Below are 27,371 nucleotides of genomic sequence, written 5' to 3'. Positions count from 1 at the left end.
AAAGATCGGAATAGGTCTGAGTGCCCACCAACAGGACTGGTTCAATTAGTTACAGTATTTGCCTGGTGTAGAATCCTGTGCAGCTCTTTTAAAGAATGAGATAGATTTTTATGGAATAATAAAAGAACTGTGCAGAATGCTACTATTTGTTTTTTAAAAAGTGGCATTATGTACGTAGGTAGGGTATGTCAAATACTGTCTCTGGATGAACGTACAAGAGAACGATAGAGGCTGTCTCTGCGAGGAGATTTGGCGATAAGATTGGGAAGGAGACTGACTTTTCATCATAAACCCTCTGGTACTATTTGAATTTTTTGGCAGGTATATGTATTAAGTAATCTTTAAAACTCTTTATGTTACTTAAGAAGAGGAAAGCTAAGGGTTCATCAACACCCACAGTATTAGTTTTAGGCAAATGAGTTTTCATACATTGTTGGTAGAAGTGAACATTTATGTAAACTTTTGAAAGGGAATATACTAGTTGATACCATTCAAAATAAGAAGATGCATATCTTTTACCTGGTAATCTTACTTTTACACTTTAATCCAATAGAAACAATAGCCTGTGTACATATATAAAGATAAAAATATATATATAAGTACAGGTTCCTGTCCAGGTTTATTTGTTTCCTGAAAAATGGCAACTGGTTTGTTTTTTCTCTGACAAGAATTGTTTATTTCTTCACATTTAGAAATTGCCCAATAGTTTTAAGGTTCAGTTATTTAAGCCAGATTGTAGCTCATTTGCACAACTGACTTGAAACTGTCTAACTTAATGTTGATGGCCAGTCTCTGGAAGACATGAGAAAAGAAGTGAGAAGACTTTATTTGTTCATTTACGATTTAATAAACACCAACTTTATGCCAGATGTGGTTCCACACTGAATAACACAGGCATGGTCTGGGCATTTTCAGCCTTCTGGACTTCCTTTTTCTTAACCATTTTCGCTCAATTTAGCCATTCTCAAGTTGCCGTAGTATTCTGGTGCCATTTTTATTGCTTCTGCTTTCTCCTCTGTTTCTTCATTTTATGTTGGTGTATGCAGCGTTTTTCTGCTCCCTGCAGTGAAGGGAAACGCCAGTAGAATGTTGCTCACTTGAGTTACAGACCCACAGATGGATACTGAAGGCCTCAGCTCTCATTTCATTTCTTCTTATTTACACACACATAAAATTGACCACTGCGCTGAAGGGACAGCAAACAATAAAACTATAGCTGTAAGAGAAGATTTACAACGGATTGTGCTCATTACCAGCAAGGAAGGGGACCAGGGAAACACAAATCACGGGAGCCCTATCTTCAACAGTGGCATGGAATTTTTTTCCCACTATGGATCATAACTTCCCAGCCAATAACAAACATGACAGACCCGAATTGGACCACCTCTGACCCTCCTTGTTACTTATAATTCTCAGCATTGTTGCTCTCTCTTCTCAATTGTTTTCATTTTTCATTTTTCATTTCTGATAAGTGACCTTTTACCTCTACGTTAAAAGGAGTGTTAATAGTATAGTCTTTTCAGCATCGTACAGATGCTTGAAACTTAGAGACCTCTGGTCGGATGTGGGCCTCTTAACTAGCTTGCTGTGCATCCATTTGTAGGTAAATCACTGTGATTATTTTGAGAGACACACAAAAATGGATTTTTTCTAGTCGACTTGTTTCTTGTCAACATATTAATTATATAATATAGTTTTAGAAACATATCATGAAAGCGGTACAGTATAGAATCAATCTTTACTTTTTAAATATTACCTTAAATTTATTTAAACTGTAATCAATGAGCATGTCACTGGTGTTGAATTTATTCCTGGGAGTTTGGGGGCCCTGCAGACAGAGCAGTTCTCACAGTGGAGACATTTTATGAAATCATCAAAGCAGTTGAAAGACAATGCAGTTTCCTCCCTCTCCAAGAACAGAGTTTGACAGTAACATCTCAGAACAGATGTTCCAACGATCTCCAAATGTTTTTATTTGGTGGCACAAAGACTCTGTTATTCATGAAATGGTCTGTTAAAAAATTAGTTCCTCTGTGTGGAGGTTGTGGGAATATGTGTTATGTAAATTGATTTTGCATTTTGGCAAGGAACTAACTCTTGACTCTTAGATTGTCCCCAAGGTCTGACTCTGACACATCTGACTTCAAGGCTGCAGCAGTCACAGAGAAGGTAGCAACACAGTAGCTCAGCATCCTTCCCAGAGTTCTTCAAGTTGACACATCTGAGAATGCTCTTTTATAAAAGAATAGAAGTTAAGTAATATTTGAAATTTGGTCTTGTAAAATAAAGTAAGAGAAAATGTGGGCATTCATGTTTGCCAGTCACTTGCATTATTCTCCTAATAGAATCTACTTATACAGCTTACACTTCTTGATTTTAAACTCTTTTTAAAAGGAAAAACTGCCATTCTAAGATAAACATGGGGCAGCTTAGGAGGGATTTCAAATACCTTATAGGAGAGAAACCTTGGTATAACTATTTAGGAGAGTTATAACATAAAGACTGGTCATTTTCACATCTAATGTCTTACCTTCCTGTCACTACCCTGATCTATACTTTTCACTGCTTTTGGCGTGACAGGTCAGCAAACTGTGTGGCCTGAGGGCTAAATCTGACCTGCCAGCTGTTTTTGTAAATAAAGTTTGATTGAAGCACAGCTGCTCTAATTTGTTTACTTATTGTCAATGTCTGGTTTCGAGACAGGTCACCAGAGTTGAGTAGTTGCGACAGATACCATTTAGCCCACAAAACCTAAAATATTTACAGAAGTTTTCCAACCCCTGCAATAAAAAGTCACATATATACTGTGACCCAGTATTTAAAACATTACATCAAGACATTTGATATATTTAGATTTTAAAGACATTTGTGGGGTGTAAGAAATGTACAATAATTATTTGGTTTTAGATCATTAAACCAATAATAATATATGTACACAAAGAAATGTAGAAATTCTTCCAGGACAATGTGAAGAAACTATGGAAAAGAGAGAGACATTAACTGACTCTTGGATATTCGATAAACAGTTAAAAGAATGAATGAAAGGAATCTTTTTCTGATGTACAATCTGTTCCAATATAAAACTTGTAACATTTGGTCATATTTAGCTGTTAACTTTATTTTTATTCTTATTCTTTCATCTGTTTATGTTAATTGTGCTTAGAATAGTTTCTTATAAGTGTTTCCATGAGTATGTAATTCTAAAGTCTTCCTGTCCAAATGACAAGCGCAGGTAAGATGAGAAGTTTAGAATATATACAGCCGAATATTGACACCACAACCATACCAAATATGATTATTTATTTGGTATTTGGTCCATAAGCCAAAATATATTTGAGGCTGATAATAGCATAAGATCACAAATACAACAGAAAAACAATTAAAGAATGCTTACAGAACAAGCCCCCAAATTGGGAGAGAAGAAAAATGGTGTTAAAGGGATAGGGATAGTTATATCGAGAAACCCAGGCGCTATTATTTGACCCAAAATATTAGCAATCATGATAAGTAGGGCAAGAAAAAGAGAGTATAAGAGTTCTAAAGCTCTAATTTCATGAGAGAAAACATCTTATTTTGTCAGGAGATATGTTTTATTCCCTAAGAGGACTCTATCACCTAATCTTTATTTAAGGACTTGAACAGTACCTGCACTCACAATTTTAAGAGAGCACAGAGATATTGTAGACCCAAAGAGTCTAATACAGCAACCACTAGCTACGTGTGGTTGTTGAGCACTTGTAATGTAGCTAGTGTAAACTGCAGTGTGCCACAGTGTGCAACATACACAGGATTTAAGAGTTTATATAACATAAAGGATGTAAACTATTTCATTAATGATTCTTATATTGAATTTAGATATATTGGTTTAAATAAAACATTGTTAATAATAATTTTGCCTCTTTTTTAATGTGGCTACTAGAAAATATATAATTGCACCTGTGGCTTGCATTGTATTGCATTATTCTCTAGGATAATGTCTCATTTGATACAGAAGCGTTAAGTTTCAGTGACACATCTTGGCCTATGAATGCATTACTGAAAGGACAGAATGGTATTTAGTCATGTAGCTTTCAGGTAATCTCTTAGCTCAGAGATTGAACATCTGCAGACCACTTACTGAGCATTTAGCATACATACAGATCCCCTATTCTTAGAAAAATTTTTCTAAAATATTGTTCACAAATTTAAAGTTAAGTTATCTCACAGTAATGGAAACAATGGTATTATTAGTAGGTTTTCATAAACTATACCTGGTTCAATGATAGACAACTTGAATTCCATTCAAATACTATCTGTCATTTCTTTCCTTAACCTTTCTAGCAAATTAGAAAATATGTCACAATTACAGATAATTGGAAATGTTGGCAAATATCTGGTGTCTCGGTCACATGGTTCTGGATTTTCCACCCAAAATAGACCTATACATTTGAACTTTCACTGACAACTGCTTTTGTCCCTTTGTATATCACGATAATGAAACATTATCTATTTCATACTGGAAGATAATTTCAATTGCTAATCTAATCTGTTCTTTGGTTGGATTGGTCCCTAAAAAGTATTTCTTGAGGTATTCAGGTCATGATTTTTAAGTAGACCCATAATACACCATTGCTTTCTTACTCTGATGAGTGAAACATTCATCTGCTATTCATAAACAAACAAACTTGTGTATAGTAATGTAGTGCACCTTTTATTTATAACTTTGAAAACCTGCAGTTACAAATGCATTGCTTCATTGTTTGCCAGTCTCAGGATTAAAGTAATCTTCTGTCTTTTATTCAGTAAACATTTATTAATCACCTATTACATGTGAGGCATTGTGCTTCCCTGAGTTTAGACAAGTTGAATTTGGAGCTAATGGGACTTAAAAGTATAAATACCCAACAGACTCCTAGAGATATGTCTCCAGAAGTTAAAAGAAATTTAGACTCTGTCAGATATACTTACTGTATTTATACAGTTATTTGCACAAGAATAGCCAGTGCTAATTAATAGCCAGTGCTGACAGATTGTGGTCCAACTAGGATGCATGTAGGCTACTGGCAGAAATATAAATTGGTTTAGATATTTTGGAAAGCGGTATAGCCATGTGTGTTAAAAACAAAGAATTATATGATACCCTATGATTTAATAATCTCACTCTAGAAAAGAGAAAAGAAAATCTCTGTATTATTTTGAGAAGAAGGGAGCTGAAAGTTGCTAAATGGTGACTTGTACGAAATACTTTAAATGTGTCATCTCGGTTAATCCTCACAGCAGCCCTTTGGAGTGTCTTTATAGGCAAGGAAACAAGGCTCGGATGGATTAGAAATTTGTCAGTATCATAAAACTTAAGTGGCAGAGTTTGCATTTCAACTTAGGATCTGCCTAACTCAGACTAATTGTGTAGGAATAGAAAAATAGTTAAAATGTAGGAAAATATGAGAAGGAACAGAGTATAAAACTGTAATTCATCGCAATTATTAAGAATGTGTACGTGGACTAAGTAGAATAGAGACATGAAAAGTTTGATTTGGTGCCAGATTTTTTTTAAATAAGTGTATTGAAATTGCTATAATCTTTTTGATTTTTTAAAAACTTTTGTGAAAAATGATATAGTTAACATATTTTGATTGTATTTTCAAATGTATTATTCATATCTCTGTATATTTCTAAAAGGTATGTGAACAATTACATTATGTCTAGGTGCATCCTCTAGTTTGTCCTCATTGCTTACCATTTATCTCCTGAAAACTCTCCCATCGAGGTCCATCAGCAAAATCCTATATCCTTAAACTCTTCTCTGAAATTATTTTCATCTTGTTAAATTGAAACCTGTATACACTCGGAAAACATGGCCTCCCTGAAGCCCTCCCGGGGCAGCTCTGTTTTCTGCCCCAGAGTTGAAGGGGTGTAATTGGTCTCTGTGCTCTTCATTGCAACCTTGAACATTTATTTCACTTTGGTCCTCCCTAAAAACTCTCCACTTTAAATCTCATCATCAAACTGTATCACCCACTACCCCATCCTCATCGACCGAGCCCAGGACTCCTCCCTCACTCCTCCATAATTTTCACTCCTGGCTCGCCGCCATTCCCACCAGCAGTACTTCTTTCCTTATTATTGAGGATTTCACTGCTTACATACGTGATCCTTCTAATACTCCTGGCTTCTCAGTTCCTTTAGCGCCTCACCACCTCGGACTTGCCTCCCATGCTTGCCTCCTAGCCCACGTCATCACCAAATACTGCATGCTGCCATTATCTCAGTTGTATACACGCCACTCACTGATCACTCTCTTCTGCCTGGCTCTTGAGCTCACTCCCTCCAGGGTACAGAAATCAGCTCCATCAGAAACTACCATCCATTAATCCCACTGCCTTTTTCATCTCCTCGCTCCCTCCCTCCCAAGATGTTGCTTCAGCTCAGTTCCATGGACTCTCGTCATAGTCATTCCTTTGCATACATCCTGACTCCTTCACCCTCTCTCATGTCTCATACTCATTTAGCAATTTCACCACCTTCACTGACTCCAGATCTCTATCTGCTCCATGCCAGCCCCTGTGAATCATACATGAGCAGAAGAAAAAAACACAAAACCATACTGCCTGATTTTCACTGTTATTTGTTTTAATTCATGACCATGAACTTTAACTGGACTTTTTATAGTCTTTGCATTTTTCCTTAACCTCCAACACCTCCTCTCTCAACCTTATTCTCAACTGATACTTTCCTTCTGACTTTTGCTGAAAGCAATAACAGGGAACTTCCACCAGCAGCCAGTGAACTTGTCACTGATGAACTTGGCACTGTGGAAGGCCAGCCCCTCCACTCTGATGTCCCCCTGCCTATGCAAGGATGCGCTCCAGTAATTCTTCTCATCATCTGTTGATCATTCTTATCAGCATCTGTCATATTTAGGAAAACAAAAACACTCCCTAGGTCTCATTTCACTTCTTCCCTTTAGCTACCAGTCCATCTCTCTTCTCCCTTTCATAGCAGAACTCCCAAAGACATCATCTGGTGTCCTTTCTTGTTATTTCCAGGTCTTCTTTGTCATTCTCGCTTGAATTGAGTTCAGTCAAGCTTTTGGCCCAACTATTCCAGTGCTCACATCAAACTTCCCAATTAAATACAAGCTACTATATCTAACAGTTCTCAGACCTCATTTACAGTCCCATCAGCAGCATTTGACATCACTCTGACTGCTCCTTGAAACACTCAGATCACCTACCCAGCTCCTATGCACTCCTTCAGGATTTTCCTCTTACTCCCCTGGCCAGTCCTTCTGAGTCTCCCAAGACTCAAACCTGAGGCCTCTCTTCTCTGTCTGCGCTTAAGCCCAGGGTCCTCATCATTAAAGGATCATGGTTGTCAGAATCATCTATGTGCTGATGACTCCTGGATGTTTATTTCTATCCAGACCTTTCTCCTGACCTCCACACTTATATGTCCATCTGAAAGCTCTTCGGATGTTGTCATCTAACAGACATCTCAGACTTCACCTGTCCAGACTGAGCTCCTGATCTTACCCCCACCCCTCCAAACCTGCCCGTCTCAGTTAGTAGAAGCGCCATTCCTTCCGAAGCTCAGGCCAAATTCCTAACACTTTCTCTCTCCTTCCAACCCCTGCCATTTCATGCCTGGATTATTGCAGGATCCTCCTAACTCTGCTTCTATGGCTTGTACGTTTACAGTCTGCTCTCAGCATGGCAACCAGAGTGATCCATCTGTAATGTTGATTAGATCACTTCTGCTCCCCAATGGCTCCTCATTCCACTCAGATGAAGAACTACAGTCTTTCAAAGGCATATGCAATCTGGCCACCTGTTATTTCTCTGACTTTTCTTTACTCCTCTTTTTTCTTACCTTTACTCACCCCACTGAGCCACACTGGCAGCATGCCAAGCAAGTACCCACCCATCCACCCTAGGGTCTTGGCGTAGGCTATTATCTGTGTTTAGAATTCTGAGAACTCAGTTCCCAGTGTTGCTGCAGATGCCAAGCGGTTTGTCGTTGGAAGGAAGCTCACTACCTCGTACCCCTGCCCAGCTCTCTGTGCTCAGGTTTCATACTCGTGCTGCAGCAACATTACAAATTATAGCAGCTCAGGAGCCCTCAGCATTGCCCGTGCTGAGAAATGATGAAACCAAGGATATCTGTGAAAGCTGATGGTCCACTGTATTATTTCATTCTATTTGCAAATTTTTAAGACACTAATTAAAAAATATTAGTTCCCCCGAGCCACTCAGCCTTGGTTTTAGAATATGATATGTGTGGGTGTTATTATCACTAAATGACATGACTTTCTGTTAAAAACAAAATGAGCAACTATTTATAAAGATTAAGTTTTCACTTTGACATCAAATTACAGGTGAGCATCCATTCAGTTATGGGCCTTTGGTAACAAACTCTGAATGTAAGCAAAAAGAAAAAGAAAAGATACATGTCTGTTGTCATTTTTAAGCTGATTTTTAAGAAAACTTTCCACCATGGTAACTTAAAAAAAAAGAAAGATAATGATCAGAAGCCTTCAACAAAGAAGAGCAGGAGTAAGGAAAGGGAATGCTGTCGCCACGGTGACAGCTGTCCAGTGTAAACATCTCACATCTCTTCCATTTATCATGTATTCTAGGACAATTCAAGCTGCTGGAACAAGACCGAGATATAAAAGAGCCAGTGCAATATTTCAACAGTGTGGAGGAGGTGGCTAAAGCATTTCCTGAACGCGTGTACGTCATGGAGGAAATAACATTCAATGTGAAGGTAGCTCTGGAAGAACCAAATATTTATCCTCACTAAAATAATTTAACTTTCAGGTCCTTATGTATACCGTAAGTGCCCATCTGGGCCTCATAGGAGAGTTCCATCTTCCTAATGTGTAGGTGGCAATGGCCAAAACTAGTCTTTTAAGAAGTGCATATGCTATAGCTGACCTAATACCCAGACAGGTAGCTATACTTAATTAGCATTATCTTTTGCTAGGAAAACTGTTAAGGCAGATAATTTTTTTTTTTTAATTTAGACTTTATTCCTTAATCTGTAACAATTGTTTGGCCAGATCTTCTGTGAGGCTGATTGCTCCATGTGTAGGAGCAGGCAAAAGGCATGTGAACAATCAACTACCAGACCCTTATTTAAAAAGAGAGACTTCCAGAGTATGCCCTGATATCAGCATATGTTTATTTGATTCTTTGTAGACTTTCTGTATCAGTATACATAGGGAAAATTAATATATAGAATGTTGCCTAATAGGTATTTACTGATCCTTGTTCATCAGAGAAAAGCTGAATAGTATTTACAGTGCAATATTCATTTTGCATTCTTAAAGGGACAATTCTGTCCCCTTCTACATGTTGAGTGAGCTCCTTTGGCTGGCTTGCTGTTGAAGAGAAACTAAACAAAAAATCAAAACCACCAATGAGGTCCAGCCTTATTACTTGTAAATTCACCGCATTTTCTTCAGTAGTATCTAAAATCACACGAACACATTTTAGAAAGTGTTCACAATGAAAGGATTTTCTGTTTAACTTCATTTCGGTAGGAAGTCAACTGAGTCACATTCTCTGAACATTTCCAGATTTAGAGGGCCAGATGCATGTTTCTTAGAAATCTACTCTATGTGAAAAAAAAGACTGCACATTATCTTAACCTCAAAATGCAACAGTGTCTTTGTGCGTGAATCACTCCACCCATACTCCTCAAGAAAGTGGAGAAGCACCCAAGAGAGCCTCCTTATTGGAGAGGTGGTTTTAGTCAGTTGACTAAGTCATTCTCTCCTTTCAGTTCTAAAATACAGCTGCTATAGTTTCCTTTCTTTAGTTTTATCATAAAATGAGTAAGATTTTGTGTATTGTGAAAATTTTTACTAAACAAATTATGCTTATATTAAAAATATTTATAATTTTTTAAGTCCTTCAGCAGCCAGTCTCTGTCGTCAAAAGGACTCATATTCATTTACATTGAAGATTTGTGAGAACGTGTTCATTTTTAAACTTAACCAAGATTCGTTGGCCAGAAGTTAATCAAAACCTATTCCATGAGTGTCTTGATGTGATTTAAATTTCTCCATAAAACATATTTAGAATTGCCTAAATGGAAAGAAAAACATTAGAAATGAAAGCTAATACTTTAACTCTTTTACCAAAAACATTTTACTTGCTGATAAAGGATGAGAAATCAAGCATAAAATTTTTTTATGATTTTTAAGATTTTGTCAAGTGTTAAATTTAACACTCAGTCTTTTGTGGCATATTTTTAATGTGAAAGATTTTTTAAAGCTGCCTCTAGCAGCTATTTTTGTGAATTTGTATGAAATTGGCCATGAGTGAAAGAATAGCAATATGTTTTGATCATTTTTTTTAACAGAATGTGATTGTATTAATTAAAATGTATAGAGATACCTTTTAAAAGTTCAGCATAACAATGTGGATGTATTTGACACTACTGACCTTTAAAATGATTAAAATGGTAAATTTTATATTACATGTATTTTACACATAATATTTTTAAAAGAAAAAAAAAGATTCAGAGGCATAGATAAATGTATGGAATGCAAGCTGATAGCATCCATAGAATTGATTGGATTTGGGTTAAGTTCCTGTGCTAGCATACACAAATGTTAGTACCTGTAGTCTATTAGTTATAAACTTTTAAGATGCCCTCATATCCAGCCTTCACTAATTATTAACACATTAGTCGATTCTATTCAAAGAAGAATTGATAAAGGAGCCTCAGGAAATCTGCATACAGAAATACACAAAAATTTTTGTGCTTAGTGAATTAACACCCACATAAATAAATAAGCCAAGTTGATTTATGGAAAAGGTATCTGGTAACTACCTGGACCAAAAGAAAAAAATCATGGAAATCATGATCTTCTTGAAGAAATGATTATAATGTGATTGTATATATATGCAGTGTTTAATGTGAGAGCTAAGTGGAGGTAAGGAAATGGTATGCTTGGTTATTACTTCCCCCAGAGAAAAAGGACAAAAATGAAAAACAGTACAACTTATTCATTACAACTTCTTCATAAATACAGCTAGTGTAAATATTATTAAATATTACATAATATTAAGTATTAGGTAAATATATCTATTATCCATGATGCAGTTTTTTAAAACTTAGTATTCTTACCTCCTTGGGAAACTTCTCTCTCTCCTTTCCACTTTAAATACAGCATAAATTATGCAAAGGGATTAAACAACAAAAGGAATAACTTGCAGTTAAGGATTGATAGCTAACTGGCATCATGACAGTCGAAAGGCACATTCGTTAGAAATTTCCCATCTCACATTTTTTCACTTACTCTTTTTTTAGTACTATATACCCAGCGTCTTAATATTAAGAACCCAGTACATCATATGTTTGTCATTGATATCATTGTTTCAAAATACCCCTTCACCTTCAAATACTGTTCAGGAATGTACTACATCAGTACTTCGTGAATTTTTTAAAATGTGTTCCTGCCTTTCAAACTCAGCACAGTAATGATGAGGAATTTTCCCACACATGTATTTTCTGCCATCAAAATAATGACTAAAAATTAAGTTTTAAGTTCTGTCTTTACTGTGACATTTGTGGACAGAGAGGAAAGAAAAACAGCCTTCAATTTGGCATTGGGTGACAGGCAACTCTCTTTAACTGGGTGAAAGGCATCTTGACTTCACTGCTGTCACCCACAAGCTTTCTGCATTAAAATTACTGCTCTGAAATCAGAGGGAACCCAAATACCCTAATCTGGATGCTATAGTGCTGCTATTTTCGTTCTAGCTAGCGAGGTCCAAGTTTTCAGCTGTTCCAGCATAGATATTTCCCCAGAGGCAAAATAACAAGTTTGCATTGTCTCCACTGGGGAAAGTGCCCCACTCAGGACGTGTGAGATATCTGTCAGATGTGGAGCACAGTCACCACTTCAGCATGCTCAGGCCTCTTAAGAACCATTACCATGTGGTCTGGGCAGGCGCTAAGCCGGCAGTCCTGCACCTGCATGTCAGCCCCTGATTACTGGGTTTGGCACCTGTTTTTGGCACAGGTGTCAGTGTCTAGTGGCAAAGCTGCTACAGTGCATGGCGAAGGATTTCAGGGTTGCCTTTTTTTTAATGGGAAAAAAATCAGAAGAGTCAGAGAATTTCAGTGGTAGCCGAGTTTCTCAACTCTGAGAAAAATGACCAAGACTAAAATAATAAAAAATTATAAATAATCCAGCAGGACAGAAGTTTACAGAGGTTGAGTTTTTATAATCATTAACTTTTAGTCCTGGAAAGGCCTTTCTACATTGCCTAGTCCTACTCCTTTTTTTAACAAATATGAAATTAAGAAACAGATATTAGCTGACTTCATTGATTCACAAGAAGCCACAAAACTACTTAGCAGCAAAGCCATGTTTCCTATTCAATCCAGTTTTATTTTTTCCTCCCTCACATTCTATTTGTGGATGTGAGATAAGGCTCACATTTGTGATCAGAACGTCCTTTCACATTGGCACAATAGCTTGTACATTTAATTTGTTTTCTTTTTTGAAAATCTAAATAAATATGTTTAATAATTATTAGCCAAATCCTTCTGTTTTTGTATATCTGAAACACTTATTGTCTGATATACAGGATTTGGCAGCTTTATGAATGTTACATGCATTGATTTTTACATCTTATTTCATACCCGAGTGTCATGCCAATATTTTAAAAAATAAAATCCTACAAGTTAACTTAATGTTTTCCCTCTATCAACATCGGTGCAGTTTCTAATTAGATTAGCCTGTGTCAAAATCGACCCCTTAAAATAGACTACTGTAAAGTGTTAACTCAGAATTTTAAAAATATTAACTACTATTAACAAAGAAACAAGACCAGAGTTGTGGTCTTGCATCTTTGCTTGAAGAATTGTTAGAGATATGCTGAAGTAGCTAAAATGCGTTGCTGAGTGAATAAGCAAAAGTTCAAAATGATTCATGCAAATTGATGCTGAGTTTTCTATTTTTTCCAAGGCTTCTAAGTTACTGAGAATCAGCTAGGTTCCCTCCTCCCTCACCCCAGAGTCAGGTTTGAGGCAATTTGTGTGCCTTTTATCTTAAAGTTGCCATCTGAAAATGTGCTGAAGAACTAAAGATCTTCTCCCTTCTGCCAACTAGTCTGTATCTTATTGCCATACATAAAATAGTTAAGTTAAACTTATGTCATGTTACATTCTTTAATCATTTGAACAGAACAAACTATAGACAAGGCCTTGAAAATACATTAATAGAGAGGTTTTCAACTGCTTATGATTCTATTCTTGTCATCATTATTTTACTGAGTGCCATCTTCTGATCATATTTGTCTTTTAAAAGACAAAAACAGCTTACTAGTAGCCTTTGTTCTATGTTCATCAGCCATCCCATGGTCATCCTCTCAGGTAATAAAAAATAGTGGTGCTGAAACATTAGTGTTCTTTGGGGAGTTTTTTGTTTTGTTTTGTTTTGTTGTTTCAAGAATGTAGTTTAATCATAACCATCATTCCTAGTTTAAAATACTATTTCTAGTTTCTATCTTGACAATTCAGAAAAAGAATCTCCTTGTGGTATTTTTAAATGCTGCTTTACCATGGGGTATTAATTCTGAATGGTACTATGAACAGTAAAACCCAGATAGTTTCCTGGATTAGACCTATTAGAGTTGTTTAGATAACACACTTTGAATTACTTCCTCTCAGGAAACATTGAAACTAGAAATGCTAACCAGGCATGCATACCAAAGCACTTAGACAGAACACATTGTTTCTTTTGCTATTAAAAAAATAAAAAAGGAAAGAAATTATGCAAATAAATCACATCTGTACAAACCAGAGGAGACTGTTAAGCTCAGCTGCCAAAGGAAGAACGTTCATTTATGAGATTCTTCATCTGTCACTGGCAGTGACCACAAGATTGGTTGGTCCGTTAGTCTCATAATTTATGCAAAGCTAATTGCTAGCATTAATGATGACAGCAGAATGAGAGCTTAGAATTACAGCTTGTACTCACGTTTGTTATGCGCTTTTATGTGTGGGAGTAGGAATAACTTCCTTTAGAAGTACACACGTACACGAAAATGTTGACAAAACTGTTGAATGTGCCCAGAGAGTGACATTTAGTAAAGATAATTTTGATCTATTTAATCTGTGCACGTACTGTCTGATTTGTGTCTCGAAAGCTGTGTGGACATTCTCTTTCAGTTTATTTGGTATGAGGTACTCACTAGACCTATAATTTATTCATTGTGGAATGAGTATGTTTATAAAGGTAAATTTGTAAAAATTCAGTAAGTATCAATTTAAAGAGCTAGAAAGAAATGTATCTTTGTTATTTCTTCACGTTTGAGCAGCATTGTTGGCTCCTTGTATGTTAACTGGAAATAATTTGTTGTACAAGAGTGAATGTGTGTGTTTCTCAAATCTCATGAGAACCCTGTCTCTCAACATCCCTGTCTCCATCCTGATCCAAATGGATGAACTGCCAAAGTTTTTTACAAAGTTCTAATAAAAAGGAAGTATAATAATGCAGCTGAGTATTTTGGAGACTTTTCCATCCTAAAGCAGTATGTTTTGAATCATTTCTGTATGTTCACTTCCTTTGAGATATAACTATAATATTTCAGGCCCTATTCTAACATTAAGTTTAATTCTGGGATAATACATTCAATAAAACTTGAGCAATCCATAGTGCAGAAAAAAGATCATGCTTAGAAGTAGTGGTTTGTGCTTGAAAACAGTAATGAGTGGAAATAGAAACCAACGTGAAAATACAGAGATGTGGAAAGCAATTTTAATTCTAAGAATTAAAATGTTTTTATTATTAATAAAAGTAACAACAGTAGCCTACCATACACCAAGCACTGTGGGAAGTTGTTTGTATACATTGATCTAGCCTGCAAAGTAGATGGTGGTATCCCTTTAATAGTTGAGGAAACTGAAGCTCAAAAAAGTAAAACGCTTTGTCGAGGTCACCTAACAGTGAAGGCAGGATTCAAACTCAGCATTAATAGTATTGTACCAATTAATTTTCAAAGGCCATGGGTATTTCCATTTACCTATACCAGGGTCAACAAACTTTTTCTGTAAAAGGACAAAGAGTAAATATTTTAGAATTTGCAGGCCGTTCAGTCACTATTGCATCTACTTGACACTGTCTTAAAGAGTGAAAGCAGCCATTGACTCTACAAAAATGAATGGCCATAGCAGTGTCCTTTATTCACTAGGTGATGTGGTGGTCCAGATTTGGACTGTGGGCAGTAGTTTGCTGACCTTTGATCTGTAGTGTTGTAAGCTTAACTAGATAGATGCTAACTGAAAGTAAAGCATTAAGGATAACCCAAAAGTTAGAATTAATAGCAATCAAATCTTTAAAGGACTCTTGGTGACCAAAGTCAAGAGAATAAAATAACTGAAACCTTGAAGCTGCAGGTCCTATAAGAAAAGAAAGTCAGCCCTCAAATGTGCCAAGTACTTTCATCCATAAATTATTTATTAGCTTAAAAAAAAAAAAACCCTAATCTATAGTCTTCAAAACTGTCAAGGTCCTGAAAAACAAGGAAAGACCAAGAAATTCACAGATTAAAGGATTAGATGCAACATAGTATCCTGGTTTTATCCTGGAACAGAAAAAGGACATTAGCTGAAAAAATGAGTGAAATCCAAATAAAGCTTGTAGCCAAGTTAATAGTACTGTATCAACGTTAATTTCTTACTTTCGATAATGTACCATGGTTATATAAGATGTTAACAGAAACTAGGTGAAGAGTATACAGGAACTCTACTACCTTTGCAACTTTTCCACAAATCTGAAATTTTCCCAAATAAAAAGTTAAATTCCAAAACTTACTCCAGTGTAGAAGCCCAGAAACCTTGTGAGGGCAAGGTGAATACTGAGTCTGAAAGTAAGCACAGTAAAGTTGAGGTCTTGTTTAAAAAATAATAACAACACTTAACTGAGTCACCGAAAATGAACTTTAAACCTTAGCAGCCTGAATTACCATTAAAACAATATCATGCTGCCATTTATGTACTGCTAATGACTCTTACAGAGAAATTCACTTCAATAAAGAGACAACGGAGCTGTTTGTTTTTTATAGCACTAATGTTGAGTTACGGTTTGCTTGGTCTAAAGGTTAAAATTATACAGAGATGACCAAGAATAGTGAGTAAGGAATTATTTAAAAGCTTGTTAATACCTAGTTTTCTAAACACATACTGATGAATACTTGTCAGTAAGCAATATGAATGTTATCAGTCACTTTACCCAAATGCTTTTTTACTAACATAAAAGATAATAAGTCAATCTTAGGCTTAAGCTTAATGTAAGCCTGATACTGAAACCTGATAAAGATAACATAATAAAACTGTAGACTAATCTCTCCTATAAGTAAGATACATAAATCATAGATCAAATATTATCAAAGAGAATTATGAAATATAGTTTTAAGAGCACCATGATCAGATAGAGGTTATTTCATGCAGGTAGGATATTTGGGAATCTATTATAATATGAAATCAGTACATCAAAATTAAAAATAAAGATATAACCATCTTATTGGATACAAAAACAGCATTTGATAAAAATTTCATTGATTGCATAAGATATGATCACCTAGGAATATCAAGAGAATCAACTGTGAGAAACTGTCACACTCAGATTACTAGACATACAGAATAGCAACAAACTGTGTTCAACAACTATGTGAACAGCAATGTTTAGGGATTGATTAAGAAGGAAAACTCAAATACTAAGACGGGAAATAAAAGATCTGAATAAATTATGAGAATTATGTACCTATTTAGAAATATAATTGTAAAGATGTCACTTGCTTACAACACTGTGCAGATGCATGTTCAAAAACATTACGATGCAAACCATGAATAAAATGATTCTAAAGTTGATCTTGAAAAATAAGTAGCAAAAATATCTAAACTGCTCCTATTGTTATTTTTTAACTTTTCATTTTGAAATAATTTCAACCTTAAAGAATTATTGCAAGAATAAGATCGCCAGATTTACCAACTTTTAACATTTTGCCACATTTTCAATCATCTCCTACCTCCAAATATACATTTACATACATATATAATTTATTTACATTTTTCTGTGTCTTTCAAGAGTGAATTGCATATATTATGCCCTTTACCCCTTAATACATCACTGCATAGTTCCTAAAAATAAGAATTTTTCTTATATAAACAGTACATTCAGGAAAGCTAACAGCGATGTGAGTATTTTTAGTTACAATCTATATTACAAATTTACCAATTGTCCCAATAGCATACTTCATAGCATTTTTTCTTCTTCCAGTATAGAATCCATTCCAGGATCAGATATTACATTTACTTTTCACTTCTCTTTATTTTTTCATTATTAATCTTCTGAACAGTGTTTCTGTCTTTCATCACATGGACATTTTTCAAGAATACACACCAGATATTTTGTAGAATATTTCTCAATTTGGTTTTGTCTGATAAGTGGAATGATAATATCTGAACTTCTCAGGGAATCACATCCAGAAGCACATGACATGGGTATGCTTCTCTTTGATAATGTTAAATTTGATCATATGGTTAAGATGTTATCCAGTTCCTCCACTCTGCAGTTACTTTAATTCCTCTTGCAATTAATAAACATTCTGGGAGAAGATACTTTAAGACATGTACATAACCTACTCTTTAATCAAGCTTCTCCTATAAATTTAGCATTCATTGATGATTCTAGTATATAATCTTTACTATAATAGTTGCAAAATTGTGGTTTTCCGGTACTACCACTTTTATTTATTTATTTACTCATCTTTTTGTTAATAATATGGACTTGTACATTCCTATTTTATTCAATAGATAATTCATTATGGTCTTTTATTTATTGTGATACTGAAAATGTCCCAGAGTTGGCCAGTGTGGGCTGATTCAGGCTGGCTCCTGTGTTTCTATGACATGTTCCCATCATCTTATGAGTACTTCTTTCCTTTCTGGCACACACAACAAAATGTTCCAAGCTTGTTCTTGTACTAGCCTTGTAATCAGTCATTTCTCCAAAGAGCCCTGGTTTCTTTTGGTGGGGAATGGTTTGGGTGCTAAGTATATCTAAGGATAGTGGGAGTTTTTGCTTTAAGTCCCTTGAAAAGAACAAAGCTAAAAAATATATGTGTGTGTATATATATGTGTCTGTGTGTAGTGTATGTGTGTGTATGTGTATATATATATATATGTGTATATATATATACACACATATATAAAACTATATGTATAGTTTCTTAAAATTGTGAGTTAATACTGCTATCCCCAATTTCAGTCCAATCCCGTGGAGTTCTTTTTTGCCTTTCTCTGGAACTATCACCTTCCCTTCCACAGTAAAAACTCTGGCTCCCAAAATATCAACACACTTACTCATTTGTTCAATCCTACGGTACACATAAACTTGTTTCAGAATCACTGTATCCATACCCCTATGCAAAACATCTGAAAGGAACACAATATTTGTTGGTCTATTTCTTTCCTAAAGGTAATATATAATCAAAGAAAGTATTATAAAGTACTTGGATTATTTCTGTCTCTGTCCCCAGTGTGTTGAGTTTATTCATTTGAAATACAGTTGGATTCCTCTGTTTCCATTCGCTTTCAGTTTTAAGGATTTTTTTTAAAATTCTTGCTTATTTTGTTTTTTGAATATGTTAATGTACTTCATAAAAGTCAAGGTATATTCATGGTGATGTCCATTTCATGTCCCTACCATCAAGTCCCTCCCTCCCCTATCTCCTATAAGTAACCACTTTCATTTTTTTCTGCCTTATTTTTCTTATATTCCTTTTTTAATAAAAATAAGAAGAAAGTGTATATACAATTTTTTCTTCTTTCCTGAACAAAAAGGTAGCATACTGTATAAACTTTGATGCACTTTTTCTTTTACTTACCAATATATCCTGGAAATCATTTCATATAAATTTATCGAACTCAACATTCTCATTCTTTTTTGCATAGTATCATTTTGAATGTGTACTTTAGTTTATTTAATCAATCTTCTATGTTTGGGTATTAGATCAGTTCCAAAATTTTGCAAATACAAATAATGCTACAATGAAGAACTTTGTCAATGTGTATTTTCATACCATTGGAGGAATGTCTTCAGGGTAAATTCCTAGAAGTAGGATTACTGGGTGAAGGGATAAACCCATGCATAGTTTGGTTAGATGTCGCCAATTACCCATCACAGTGCTTGTACCATTTGGCATCTCTACCAGCTGTAAACAAGAGTGCTTATTTCCCCATAGCCTTACCAACTGAGTACAGTGTTGAGCTTTCGAATGTTTATGGGTGTTCTTGGTGAGAATTTTTTTTTGTGGGGCTGTCCCGTGCATCATAACATGTTTAGCAACATCCCTTGTCTCTTCCCACGACACGTAAGTAGCACTCTCCCAGTCATAGCAATCGGAAGTGTCTCCAGATGTTGTCAGATGTTCCCAGTGTTTGGAAGGTGGTGGTAAAGTCATCCCTAGTTCAGAGCCACTGATCTATATCATTTCAACTAATAGACACATAATATCCAAGAATGAAATTACAAAGGAAAATTTTGAAAATGTTTGCTACACAAAAGTGCTACAAAAAAGAAAAAAACTTTAGAATTCTAAGAAGTTATAAATTGAAATTCAAGTAACGATATATAGCATAAACGATATTCACATTACGTAAAAAGTAATCAATAAGATTACTGTTCCAATAGAAAAATGGGTGAAAGACATAAAGAAACAGTTCACAAAGGGGAGATCTAAATGGCCAGATACATAAATACTAAAAAAATATTCACCATACTAATAATCAAAGAAATTCAAAATTAAAAATTAATAAACATAGGATGCATGCTTTACCTTTAATATTAGTAAACATTAAACTTATTCAGCATGGGTATGGGGAGACAGATAACTTTGTAAAGTAGAAGTATAAAGAAGGATAACATTGATGAAGCACAATGGGCAGTACACATCAGACCTTTCACATATGTATATAGCTTTGTCCATGCAACTCTACTTTTGCGCTTTAATCCTAAGGAAATAATCAAACTATAAAAATGTTCATCGTGGTAGTATTTATAATTGCTAAACATTGGGAAAACCCATCTGTCTAACAATAAGGAACTGGTCAAATAAATTAAGGCATATCCATGTATAATGGTTTATGTTATATTACAATTGATGGTATATACACATACATGGAAAAATGAATAAATTATAGTGACAAATTCGGTGACAAAATTGTGTGTGTGTATATATACATATTTATATTTTTGAGACACTTATACCTCTCATTTTTCTTTCCGTTTACATTAAGTTGTTAACATAGATTATGTTTAGTGGTAAGATGTATAGAATATTTATTGTTATATCTGTATTTTTCAATATTTCTGCCAGTGAATTGAATAATAAAATAGAACAGGGATAAATAAAACATTTTTAAGTCCTCTGTCCCAATTCCAATTTTAGAAAATTTAGTAAAATTTTAGTAGTTATAAAAGGGAATTTTCTACAGTGGTGATTATGAAAGCAATTTTTAAAACTGAAAAAGAACGATAATATCAATGTCCCAAAATAATAATCCATCCATATGATAGGCAACTCTACATAGGAAAAGAAACTGAAAGAATATTTATCAAACCATTAACTATAACAATCTCTGAAATAGGCTCATGGTGTTATTTTCTTTTTGTGTTTTTTCTCTATATTTCCCAAATTTTTACTAATTTGTCTTTTCTTAGGAGCAAAATGTATTTTTAAAAGTCTATTGTCATCCTATTATTGTTAGCCACTAAAATATTATTTTTAAAATGGAACAGCTAAATTTAGTATTAAACAAAACCGCATTTTCTTTTGTGCATGTCCATGAGTGTCTTAATAGCAAGGGCTCTACTTCTTCGTGTGAATAGTTTAAAGGAAACTGACCTAAAACTCGATTTATCCTATCGTAGGTTGCTTCGGGTGAATGCAACGAAGACACCGAAGTTTACAACATCACCCTGTGTACTGGGGATGAACTCACTCTAATGGGGCAGGCAGAAATCCTTTATGCAAAGACTTTCAAGGAAAAGTCACGACTCAACACGATCTTCAAAAAGATTGGGAAGCTCAATTCCATCAGCAAGCTGGGAAAAGGCAAAATGCCATGCCTTATATGCATGAATCACCGGACCAATGAAAGCATTAGCCTTCCCTTCCAGTGCAAGGGCAGATTTAGCACCCGAAGTCCCTTGGAACTTCAGATGCAGGAGGGCGAACACACCATCCGAAACATTGTGGAGAAAACCAGGCTTCCCGTAAATGTGACTGTGCCCAGCCCTCCGCCGAGGAACCCATACGACCTCCACTTCATCCGCGAGGGGCACCGCTACAAGTTTGTAAACATCCAGACGAAGACAGTGGTGGTTTGCTGTGTGCTGCGGAATAACAAGATCCTCCCTATGCACTTCCCTTTGCACTTGACTGTCCCCAAGTTTAGCCTCCCAGAACACCTGGTAAAGGGGGACATATGGCCCGAAACCCTGGTCCATCACTGGCTGGGTATCTGCCAAGAGCAGTTTGACATCGATGAGTATTCACGGGCTGTCCGGGATGTGAAAACTGACTGGAATGAGGACTGCAAGAGCCCCAAAAAGGGCCGGTGCTCCGGCCACAACCATGTGCCCAATTCCCTTAGCTACGCTCGCGATGAACTCACCCAGTCGTTCCACCGGCTCTCGGTCTGTGTGTATGGCAACAATCTCCATGGCAACAGCGAGGTGAACCTCCATGGCTGCAGGGACCTGGGGGGAGAGTGGGCCCCCTTTCCTCATGACATCCTGCCCTATCAGGACTCGGGCGATAGTGGGAGCGACTACCTTTTCCCAGAATCTAGTGAAGAATCTGCGGGCATGCCAGGGAAGTCAGAACTTGCTTATGAAGAGCTGTGGCTGGAGGAAGGCAATCCCAGCCATCAGCCTCTCACTCGCTCCCTGAGTGAGAAGAGTAGATATGATCAGTTTAGAGGTTCTGTCCGATCCAAATGTGCAACTTCTCCTCTTCCTGTCTCTGGAACTCTGGGAGCAGCAATGAAGTCTTCAGAGATCGCCCTACCCCCACCTCCAGTGCCTCCCAAATCCGAAGCCGTAAGTCATTCCTGTTTTTGAATAATGCGTCAGTCTCTCGCTGCTAAGTTATCCACTAATTTATTTTCTTTCTTAAAGAAAGGATAACTCCCCAATGGAAAATTATAAGAATGAGCAAATTTCCTTAACTTGGAGCGAAATAGAACCGCTTGCTATGTTTGATGAGAAAAGCTTTGAGGGTTTTTAATAGAAGTTTAAACGTGACTTTTGCTGCTGCCTGAAGAACAGATAATAGGGAAGAGAGAACAGAAGACTAGAAAAGAGGCCACTACAGCACTAGGGATATGAGATGATAGCCCCCTAAACCACAGCAGTTGGTAGCAGTGGGTGGCAGAGAAATAAGCTGTTTCAGAACAAGTTTTAGAGGTAGATCCGACAGTGTTTACTGATAAATTGCATGTGGATAGTGAAGGAAAGAGAGAAATCAAGGAAAACTAGATTTTTAGCTTGAGCAACAGAGCACACATTAGTGCCATTTACAGTGATGGGGAAGACTGAAAGAGTAGATTTATTTGAGCGGAGCAGGGAACAAAAGACATCAGCATCACTCGTAACTCTTTCCTATATCCCTGAAGTTAGAAAGTTAGATTGAGATCAAAGCATAGTTGATATGCTCATGTACACACACACACACACACACACACACCCCAGAACAGAACCAGGTGCCAAGGAAGCTCTTTTTAATTTCTTAAACATAACTCATTCAGAGCTTGAGGGGGGCATCTATGAAATTTTAATGTAAAAAGGTCAGTACAAGAGAGGGGACAGGGCCCTCTGTTTTGACTTTGATCTTTGATTGACAGGCACTCTAAACCTTTGCTATTTATTTTTTATCATTTTATTTCATTATATCTGAAGGGAGAACACACTAGAGGCATTGGGTGTAATTCTATTTTATTTGTTTGAAAGTATCTATTGCAGTATTTTTTTTTCCATCTCTAGCAGAATCAGTAAAGAAAAAAATATTAATCACAATAAATAGAAGAATTAAAAATGAAACTCATCTGACTAAAGCACAGATTGAGAGGAAGGGGTCTCCCTGTGCCCCTGTCCACTTTCTGCCCCCACCAGATAGTCTCAAGACACCTTTCTGGAACCTTGGGGCTGTGCAGAACCCAGTTTCAAACCATGAAATTACATAGTGGGCAAGATGCTAGAAATATGAGCATCAGTAAGATCTGGACTCTGGTACCTTTCAGTTTTATAAGGAAGATAAGAGATAGAAAGAGATGTGATTAACAGTTAAAACGTGATTAACAATAGAAGAGAGACATACGCAGATGACGTGTATTGGAATTCAGAGGAGGAAGAAACTTCTAATTGGGTGATGAATGAGAGAAACCTTCGTGGAGATTTTGACATTTTAAATGAGCTGAGAGAATATGCACGAAAGCAGAGACATGAGAAAGAAAAGTATTCCGGACGGAAGAGCATGAGCAAAGGTGTAGAAACTGGGGCAGATGAGGGATTGCAAAAATTTGTCTGACCAGTAGAATAGGATTGAATAGGGCATATGAAGGGCACCGGTGGCTTGAAAGGCTGGACCCAGGTCATGGTCAGCCCTGAGACCAGAAGCGGGACCTTGTGCTGAGCACCGTGCTTAGCTGTCCATGCAGAGGCCTCACTGCTGCAAAGTTTTCTGAGTGAGCACCCACCTCTGACTGTTTCAGGATGTAAGAACTCCCCAGAAACTGCGGGTCTGGACTTTCCCCTGCTCCTTGGATGATCTCCCAAGGACCTTACGGCATAAGCCCAGAGAACCCTATACCCAGTAGGGGTCATGGAATATTTGGGGGAAGTCTTGGTGGGGTTAGAGTCCTTCCTTGGTCCTTTAATTCATGTCAAAGGATGCCCCCCCCCACAAAAAAAATAAGTAAAAAGTAAAGGGACACTCTTCCTGGCAGGTACTCTAGGCAGTTTTTGGTATGTCTCAGCTCAACTATATATTTGATATTACTTGAAGATTAGAGCCCTGACTTTCAATAGTAATGTGACCACATGATCTGCTCTTATAGAACTTCAGCCCTAGCTGGCACATAGTAGGGACTCATGTTTGTTGGCTGATTGATTGACTCATCTATGATGGTCACACCCAGAGTCATTTATGTAACCAAGTCTAGAGGTAGGAAACTAGCACCACTTGTTTTTTCTGTGGCTCACAGGATGAGTAAGAACATAAATATTGAGGCCCTATCCTGACCTTGGTACTAAGAGAAAAATGTTAAATTTGAAACTAAAAGCAAATCTTATAGGAGAAGAAAAGATTTTGGCCTCCAGTCTAAGCTGTTATTTCTTATGACGTAAGAGAATCTTTTCAGAGCATGTCCAGTGTTTATAGAATGCTATAATCATAAAGATTTTTTAATAAACACTTGAAATCATTTAATTTATTTTACTTTTTAAAAATTAGGCATTTGAAATGAAGTCATATTTTTATTGGTTCTGTGACCATGAAATGAATTTTCCATCTTTAGGATGTGTGTGGGATCCAAAGGACGTCATAATTGTTAGATGTGGCTTCAGCTGGTAATTTTCAAAAGGGAACTTTAATGGGGCATAAATTCAAATGCTTCCTCAGAATTAAATAAGTTTTTTGGCTAGTTACAGTGGAGTGAGTCCGGAGAGAAAGACGTGCCATGTGTCTAAGAGCTATTCCACCCAATAATTAAAGATGGTAATAAGCTTTCAAGTGAGGCCACTTTCAGGTGAGATGGTATCTGGGAAGGTGACGATGTCCTCCCAGTCTTTAGGAATAGAAGGCACTGGAACAGTGGAACAGCCAAAGGAAGCGTGTCTTTCATAGTAAGGGAAGCTGAGCTGGTGATCGGAATAAACTCTGCTTTGCCACAGTCCGTGTCCCTGGCAAGAACTAGAGGTACAGTGGCTCCATCACAGTGTGTGTCAGCCTGTTCATTTCCTTGTGATTCTGTTCTTCACTTCCTGCTTCGGCGTCCTAAGTTATAACACGTATTTGTGCTCTCTTTCCGGCAATTATCGATGGTCTTTGTTTCCATCAGTAAAAGTGAGAAACCTTCCCCTTCAGTGATAATGCTCACTGTGCTCTCCGTACTGTGTTGCAGGTCTGGTGTCAGATATCTGTGTTATGCTGGTCGGTGCTTTCCTACCTATGTCCCAGGGTGGAAAACTCGGTCGCGGGGCCAAACAGAAATCCTCAGTTAGCCCTCTTCGCATACTTTGTACTTGACGTGGCTATTTAGGATTATGCTGTAGTCTTCATGTATCTTTGTAAAGATTGTTTAATATGGCTTAAAAAAAAAAAAAACTGCCACTTCCCTCTCCAAAATGTTCGACTCTTCACTTCCTAATGAGAATGTCCCAGGGAAAAGTGAACAGCTCCTGGTTCCAGACACAGAAGGGAAGCAGCCACTTTTGTGTCCCTTGGAACTGTTTCAGGTGAGCCCAAGCTGAGGAAGCTTGCCCAGCTCACTGAATGGTGACATTTTTGCTTTTTTAAATTATGGAAAGTGCCCTCAAATCAGAATGACCTACCAGTCCCTCCTATGTGGATTATCCTTATTGTTTCATACATTTATTCTAAACACATCCTCTATTTCATGTAATCCATAATTCCAATTTTCTGGGTATTGGCTAATATGTTTAAAATATTTACCCAGATACACTGTATGAGTGACTATCTTCAAAAGCTGTCCTTTTTTAAATTCTTCTTTAGAAGATGCCATTTTGGAGAGCAATTATGGGAAGACTTTATATTGCATGAAATTCTATAAATAGAATATTTGAACTTCCAGACTGTTCTGGTCTATGCAGTGAATTACAAGTTATTGTCAAAACTATATAGGATCACAACTCTTCTAAAATCATCTATGCAGCAGTATCCAAATTGAGGACCCCAGAACCCAGAGATTAATATCCTTCATCTTCTTCAGTAACAGAATAAAGTATATTCACTCTTGGTTAGTTGTTGACATTATAGCGATTCCTAAGGTTCATGAAAGGGAAATCATGAAAGGAGCTCTAGGTCGTGAACCACTGCTTGAAACTAAGTTTTACTGCAATATCGATGAAGGGTTTTTTAACCTCTGTGATAGCCAGGGGTTCCCCAACAGCCTGTAAGAAACATGGTGTATGGATTGAATTATAAGATGGATTGGTGCCTGTATTCATTGATATAAGGCTGGAAGCCCATCATAAATAAAGTTCCTGTAATAGCATGCTGTGTTGTTTGAGAAAAATAAGAATTAAAGGGTGAATTTCAAGCCAGATTGACTGGACCTAGTCCAGTAGGTGCTTGAAAAACCTGAGCTGTAGAGAAGTGAGTTGGGGTGTAGGGGGTGGTTCTGAATCTACTTCAGACAGGCTGAACAAATGATGAGAAGATGGAAGGAATTTTTAAGTATCCTGAGTCTTTATCTCTTCTCTTAGTTGAATTGAACTAGAAGCAAGGAGAGAAGTGATCTGCCATACTATGTAATAGATAATTAGGGTGCATAGCATGGCATCTAAGAACCACACATGGATTTGAATCCTCACTCTACCACTTAGTAGCTTCAAACCTGGAGCAAAATTAACCTCCCTGAGTCATTTCCTGGGAGGATAGTAACTTCTTCATTGCATTATTGTATTGTACAAAGTACTTGGCACTTTTCCCTGGCAGTTGGTAAGCATTCAATAAATAGTAGCAGTAACTTAATATGGAATGGATACTGATTTAGGGCCAGATAGAAAATAATTTTGGAGGAAGTTTTTTTCCTCCATCCTTTCTTAACTAGGGTATAAGGCCTCTCCAGAGTCACGGAGGCTGACGGGGGTGGGCACATCTATCCCTACAGCTAGACTGGTAGAGAGCTCTGGCAGCCAGGCAGGGGCTGGGCATCTCTACTTTGCAAGGGTGCGTGTGATTTCTTCATTTCACGAGGCCTCTAAGATATTACAAAAACCTAATTGTGTGTAAAAATAACAGAACATTCTTTTCATGTGACTTTAAAAATGTCTACTTGATAAGTGAGGTGTTGTATTATAGTTACCTAGCTCTGGAGCCAAATTTGTAATTACCGTAAACCACAAAAAGAGCTACAGAAATGCTCAGCACCCTGTAGATCCCCCAGTAACAATGTAATCTTTTGGTAGAAGAATTGGAGTTTTGCAGAAATAGATGCCTGTGGAATAGCTACATGCTGCTCTAAGACTAAACACATGTCAAGCTAAAATTCCCAGGCCAAACCCGTGTAGAAATATTAAAGCTGAGAAATTGCCTTGGCAAATTCTGTTTCTCAGGCATGGC

General features: G+C 36.7%; 1 protein-coding gene across 2 annotated transcripts in view; it reads left to right on the top strand.

The window, feature by feature from the left end:
* The window catches only part of GAREM1 (GRB2 associated regulator of MAPK1 subtype 1), a 173,054-nt gene that overhangs the window by 130,244 nt on the left and 15,439 nt on the right, over nucleotides 1-27,371 (top strand). For both annotated transcript variants that reach the window (XM_016166737.2, XM_016166736.2), the window contains exons 3-4: nucleotides 8,615-8,745; nucleotides 20,936-22,108. In XM_016166737.2, the coding sequence (XP_016022223.2) occupies nucleotides 8,615-8,745; nucleotides 20,936-22,108 (1,304 nt within the window). The remainder of the gene's footprint in view (nucleotides 1-8,614; nucleotides 8,746-20,935; nucleotides 22,109-27,371) is intronic.

This window comes from Rousettus aegyptiacus, unplaced genomic scaffold (assembly GCF_014176215.1).
Source record: "Rousettus aegyptiacus isolate mRouAeg1 unplaced genomic scaffold, mRouAeg1.p scaffold_m13_p_12, whole genome shotgun sequence".
NCBI lineage: Eukaryota > Metazoa > Chordata > Mammalia > Chiroptera > Pteropodidae > Rousettus > Rousettus aegyptiacus.
This window is presented reverse-complemented; position numbering and strand designations above follow the sequence as displayed.